The following is a 6,013-nucleotide window of genomic DNA, read 5'->3' on the forward strand; positions in this document are numbered from 1 at the left end:
TCTATCTATCCACACTACACGCGTCCGGCCGGGACGGCTTTCTGGAGGCTGGACAGGGGAGACTCCACGTTTCTTGGCAACGAAGGGGTGGCTGCGGCCCAGAAGGAATTTCGCGTCGGAGCATGTCTCGGCGTCGGTCAATGCGTTCTGGAATTTGATGCGCTTGCAAGGAGGTTGTGGAATCTCTCTCGCTCTTTCTCTCTGCGGTTGGGAGGACGGCGAACATATTCCGCGGCCATCTTGTGGACGCAGCATATCATGGCGGCCGGCCAAGTAAAGCATCGGCGAACTCCTGGTGGGATCACATCATCATCACAATGCAAATTCTCGGTGAAAACAGCGACAGCACGTACCAGAGGCAAAACATCAGCCGCGTACGTTTCTGCAAATGAAAACGAGAGGAGATGAAAGAGAGAAATTTCTTTGGCTAGTGAAGAAGAAACTGTCGCATATGCCATGGGAGATGCCTCCCTCCCCCGTGCGGTGCTCAATAATACTACTACAAGACGGCCGGCCTTTTTTGTTCGCTTTTTTAAAGCGAAAAGGGAGCCGGCGAGAAACAAGGCGGCTTGGTTGTAAAAAATTGCTTTGCTTTGGACGATGAGAGTCGGCGCAAAGGAAACGGCGCATATCGGCAAGCCTAAATACACTCGTCATCACGTGATAAAACGATCTGTACCCGACAATCGTTCGGGGAGCCGTCGCCCTCGCGCATATCTTGGCGACGGGTCACGCCATCATCCATCAATCTTTGCATTCCAACAGATTAGATACGCAACAACTTGGATTGCTCTTTCACTTTTTACGCCCAAGATTGCATACGACCGAACCTCCGTTGTCAAAAGAACGAAACGAAAAACGTTACTACTACACCCAATAACTCACGAGGCCGGCACTGCTGAATTATTGGAGTGGTTGCACGAATCAGAAATGCAGAAGATAGGATCAGAAACAAGGAAGATAAGGATGAAGAATCAAATAGTTCTCTTCAATCAAAGAAAAGAATCAATTCGTGCATGTATTCCTCGCGCAGTAGTTTATTCCTGCGCGTACGAGATGATCAGAAGATAGGCCAGGGGAAATGAGCACACTGGTCACTTGTCAACACACTGCAACTTGGCACAGAGTAACACTAATTATAACAAAATGACACTCGTTATAGGAAAAATAATGCTTATTTATAAGTTCGAGACAACTTTTCCCCAGAAGTACGCTCATTGTGGCAGACGCAGCAAACCACCTAGAGCTAATAGTTTATTCAGAGAGCAATAGCCTGGCCGGCTGCTTCACAGTAACCAAACGACAAACTGACAGTCAGAACAAATTCCACAGACGGAATAGCGACAGCAAATCATGTCTTCACTCGCACAGCACCGCGCCCTCCAGAGAATCCTCCTCCGCCCGCCATGCGAGGAGGTTGGCGAGCTTGCCTTCCTTGACCAGAGGGTGGCTCTGCACACTCTCGGCCTCGAAGCAGTGGAAGACGGACCTGGGCGACCCGGCAGAGACAGCAACCTCTTCGTTCACGGTAAAGCTCTGGTAGATGAGGACGCCTCCACAGGGGAGCTCCTGCTCCACAACGTTGTTGCAGTCGTATGCCTCGGCGTCGAGCTTCTTGCCCCAGGTGGCGGCGTGGCCGCGGCCACCAAAGATGGTGACCGCCACAGAGAACTCTGAAGGGCCAAAGCACCGGAGGACCCTCTTGACGATGTCGCCATAGGCCAGGGCGGAGGCGTCCATGCCCATGACCTCGTAGCTCGCATAGCTGAAGCCGTCCTCGGGGGTCACATGGATGGTGGAGACGGCAGATCCGTTGATGGCGTTCATGGAGTAGCCGCAGGGCTCGAAGTCGAAGTCACAGACCTCCATCTCGGGAATGATGTCGGAGATACCAGAGAGCTTGGTCATCTCCTTGGCGCAGGAAACGTGGCTATCAGCTTGAGTCTTGAAGAAGACAGAGGCCTTCTTCTTGTCCAGCCCAGTCATGCACATCTCCAGGGTGACCATGGGCTGCTCAGGTTGCTCGGTGGCATAGTAGATGTGCCACTTCTGGCCAGGCTTCGCTGGGTCTCCGATCACATAAGCATTGCCGCCAGACTTCAGGTGGCCGAAGTAGCGGTTCAGGACATCAACCTCCTCAGAGAAGCTCCTGTGGGGAGCAGGCTGTGCGCCGGGGAAGATGAACATCCCACGAGAGTACTTCACGGCAGCAAGCGGCATGCACAGCTCTTCAGCAAGCTCAAGAATCCTAGGAATGGTGAGCAGGAGCATGGTAGTCCCACAGGTCTTGATCACAATCTTCTGAGAGTAGATGAACAGGCTCGACTCAGATAGCACATAGGAGTCAAAGTCCTTGTTGGAGAGCTCGGACACAATGGTGCACCGTGCAAGATCAAGAACAGAGTCAATCTGGGCCCTGGAGAGGGCGCGCAGGCCACGACCATGAGGGTCGGCAAAGATTGATGCCTCGGAGAAGGTGATCTCGAGGCGCTTCTCGTAGCCCTCAAACCCGATCGCAGAGGTCAGGGCAGCCATTGTTGCAGTTCGAGTCAGAGAGCAGAGCAGAGAGGAACAGAGGGAGAAAGACTAGAGAACTGGTCGATTATCGTGAAGCAGCAAGCCAGAGAGATTGGTGGGAGAGAAGAGTCAGAATAAAATTGCATAAAAATCCTAAACTACGGGAAGGGGATGCCAAAAACGATATCAGGATGGCTTCTTCGCGCACTGCAGGAAACAAATTCACATGGTTAGCAACAAATCTGGAGACAAAATGTTTGAACAGAAGTGAGACTCTGATGTTTCGTCCGTGATCCTTACGTTCGAGTATGCAGCAGAGAACTTCTTGGCGCCTCCAGCAGGTCGAACGTCTTCAATGCTGTAGCCGAGGGGTGCTTCGTACATCAGGGAACTACTACTGCTAGACTTTTTGCCACCCTTTGACTCCATTAGCACATTCACTAACTGCGAAACGAGAAAAGAGGGGTTAGACAGCAGGTTCTAGCAAACTTTCATGGCTAGATAACTATGAAAACGTTTCTATGCAGTTATTTTCTTGTTAATATCAATTATTCGATGGTTAACATAACATGCCGGACATCATATTGTAAAATCGAACAACGAACAAGCGCCATACGGAACTTAAGTGACTTGATGATAGGAGCAGATTCAAGATTAAAATTAATTTTGCACAATTTAATTTCAAAAGCTTTTCGACGCTGGATTTCGACTTCCTCTAGCAAAACAATAGTAACTACAAGCAACCAGGCATATGAGCATATCTAAAAGAAAACGTCCCAGATCCAGATGCAAACTACTATACCAAGGATCAATTCTCCTACAGAAACTAGCGCACATAATCATACGGTAAAAGGAGCACAGCTACAGCGCACAGCAACATGACCTAGAAGCCGGAGATCCACAGACTACCGCGGCATAATAAGGATGGGGAATTATTTGGGTTGGCCGAAGAAACTTACAGGTTCCTGGGAAAAATTGTATGGTAACCCCGATCCCGAGCGCGCCCGCTTGTTCCGATTCCGATCTCAAGAATTCCCTCTCTCCCGACACAGATCTCGAGCCCTCCCGACGAGTTCTTCTCTCTCTTTTTTTCTTCTTATCTAGCTGCGGCGGTGGTGGCGGCGGCGAGACGGTGGGGGTGGGAGGAATTCTTGTGCAACGAGTTTGCGTGCGGCTGAGGGAGGAACCCTCGCCCCGGCCCGCTATTTATAGCTCCGCTAAGCGGAGGCGGGCTCCCGTGGCCGCCACGGAAGGACCCGGCCCGCGCGGAGGCCCGTGAGCCGGGTGGACGCGGCGCGGGGCCCGCGCCGGGGTGGGATTCGCGGCTGTGAGCGAGCGTCCACGGTGCACCGGGTCTAGGTGGGAGAGGCTGGTGGAGGACTGTCACGTGCTTCTCTGAGGTTCCGACGGTTTCCGCAGCGCGTTGGGATTGACAGCTGGGGGCGCGTGGGATTCGCGGCTGTGGTGCCTCCGGCTCACGGTGGACCGGGCGCGGGGAGGCCTCTCGGGGTTGGGGTGCTTCTGTGAGGTTCGGACTGCTTCCGGGGGTGGACAGGTGGGGCCCACCTGTCGGGGCCGGGATCGGGGCCACGTTCTGGCTGACTCGACGGGCGGTTGGCTTTGAAGATTCGGATGCCCAATAATTGCTCGGCGTGGTTTTGAAGTTTCGTGACTAGACGGGCATGTGCGACTTGTTTTCCTCTACGAACAAGCCTGGAATCTGTTTACCGCGGGAATTTTAACTCCTCGAGCCAAAAACTCTGGACAATACTTCCACCACTCAAAAGCGTATCAAGATTATTCTGTGGGAAATGTTGGGGCTATTTGGTTTGTGACTAACTTAGCCATAGCTTGCCACAATTAAGGTTAGGCAAGTTTGACCAACTTAGGTGAATGTTTGGTTCAAGCCACACCTTAGACAAGCCATAATTGGACCCCACATGACATATACACAAAAAGTGTGGCAAAATTCCCTTAGGCTTGTCAACTTATGTCTTTCATTTTGATAAACTAACCTTAGTCAAGCTTGACAAAAATGTGTGACAAAGTATGACAATACTAGTCCTAGAATCAAACAGGCCCATTATCCGCCGAACGTTTCGCCAGGGGCCAATCTTGACGAACGCTCTCAAACCTCCCTGCAAATTAAACATGTAGTTTCGCAAAATGTTACCCAAACTCAGCCAACACAAATAACACGTCATTTGGGGGTCGCAAATGTAACCCTACTTGGTGAACTGTCGCCGACTATAGGGTCCTATTTTTTCGAGGAGAAAATGTATCACGATTTGTGGTCAACCAGCTGTACATCAGTGAATACAAATTATTCGGCATGACAAACTGTTTACCATGGGAATTTTAACACTCGAGGTTTGCCTAAAAAAACACTCGAGACCCATGAAAGATTTCTGTACAACCTACTATATAAAATAACAGATTTTTAGACAAACGTCCTTCTATTTTGCCAAACACCATCGTTCGAAACCATATATTATGAGCATTTATAGTCGGGCTCCTCAAACGCCTCCTATACTTTCACACGGACGGGGGTCACAACATCGCAACTTAGTCAGGCTCCTCAAACAGGTCCTATACGTCCAGACTGTCTGGAGTGGATATAGGGAGGCTCGGATGTGCCAAGACACGTCTACCACGTCGGATCCGACAAACATGACCCACCACAAACTTCATCAAATCCCTGTGACCTAGCCGGACCAGCACTTTTCCTATCCTCTTTCCTCCCTCATCTGCGTCGGCCGTCCCCTAACTCCGTCGCCATCTTGACCCTTGGCACCGCCATCACCGCCACAGACTCCTCACCACCCTGGAATGCTGCTACGGTACGCCTGACTTTCTCGAATTACACCTCACCCTCTATGTATTCGAAAAATTGTTGGAAGGTTTTTTATATTCTTTTGTATGCAAAATGATGGATTCCGATTGTTCATCCGATGAGGAGTATCAAGACAATGAGCTTGATGAGTTCATTCAAAAGGAATTCTTTGACTCGTTGGTTTCGGACAACGAAGATGTTGAGATGGTGATGATGGTGATCAACATCCAAGACGGAGTGGAGCACATTCTGAACTTCAAGGGTTCGATCAAAGGGAGGAGAGTTTTGAATCAGGATATGATCGATGGTGCATGGCATCTCTACAAGGACTAGTTTCACCTCAGATCAACATTTCCTAAAATATTTTTTTGTTGATGCTTTTTTATGCACAAACCCTTGTTCTTGTGCGTGGAGGATGGAGTAGATGCACATGATCCCTACTTGAGGCTCAAGACGGATTGTTTCCAAAAACTCTCATTTTCTTTGCAGAATGCATGGTTGCACAGAATGCTTGCATTAGGTACCGTCGTCGATGTCGTTGGTGCAATGGTCTGGATGGAGGAGAGCACGTGCGTTGATACCACTATGATGAAGTTGCGCAGTCGCATGAAGTGCTTCTCAAAAACCTAATTTGTCCTCTCCCGATGAAGGCATTCCGGATGA

General features: G+C 50.2%; 1 protein-coding gene across 1 annotated transcript; it reads right to left on the minus strand.

Moving 5' to 3' along the window:
• Positions 1 to 1,159: 1,159 nt before the first annotated feature.
• LOC125538857 (S-adenosylmethionine decarboxylase proenzyme) lies at positions 1,160 to 2,961 on the minus strand. Its single transcript, XM_048702162.1, has 2 exons — positions 2,818 to 2,961; positions 1,160 to 2,724 (listed from the first exon to the last, which is right to left on the minus strand). The coding sequence occupies exon 2, from the start codon at positions 2,533 to 2,535 to the stop codon at positions 1,360 to 1,362; it is 1,176 nt and encodes a 391-aa protein (XP_048558119.1). The 5' UTR covers positions 2,536 to 2,724; positions 2,818 to 2,961; the 3' UTR covers positions 1,160 to 1,359.
• Positions 2,962 to 6,013: the final 3,052 nt, after the last annotated feature.

This window comes from Triticum urartu, chromosome 2 (assembly GCF_003073215.2).
Source record: "Triticum urartu cultivar G1812 chromosome 2, Tu2.1, whole genome shotgun sequence".
Taxonomy (NCBI): Eukaryota; Viridiplantae; Streptophyta; class Magnoliopsida; order Poales; family Poaceae; genus Triticum; species Triticum urartu.

What these genes read in the sequence shown, in the direction of transcription:
- LOC125538857 (XM_048702162.1), bottom strand. Translation starts at nt 2,535, where the DNA reads ATGGCTGCCCTGACCTCTGCGATCGGGTTTGAGGGCTACGAGAAGCGC.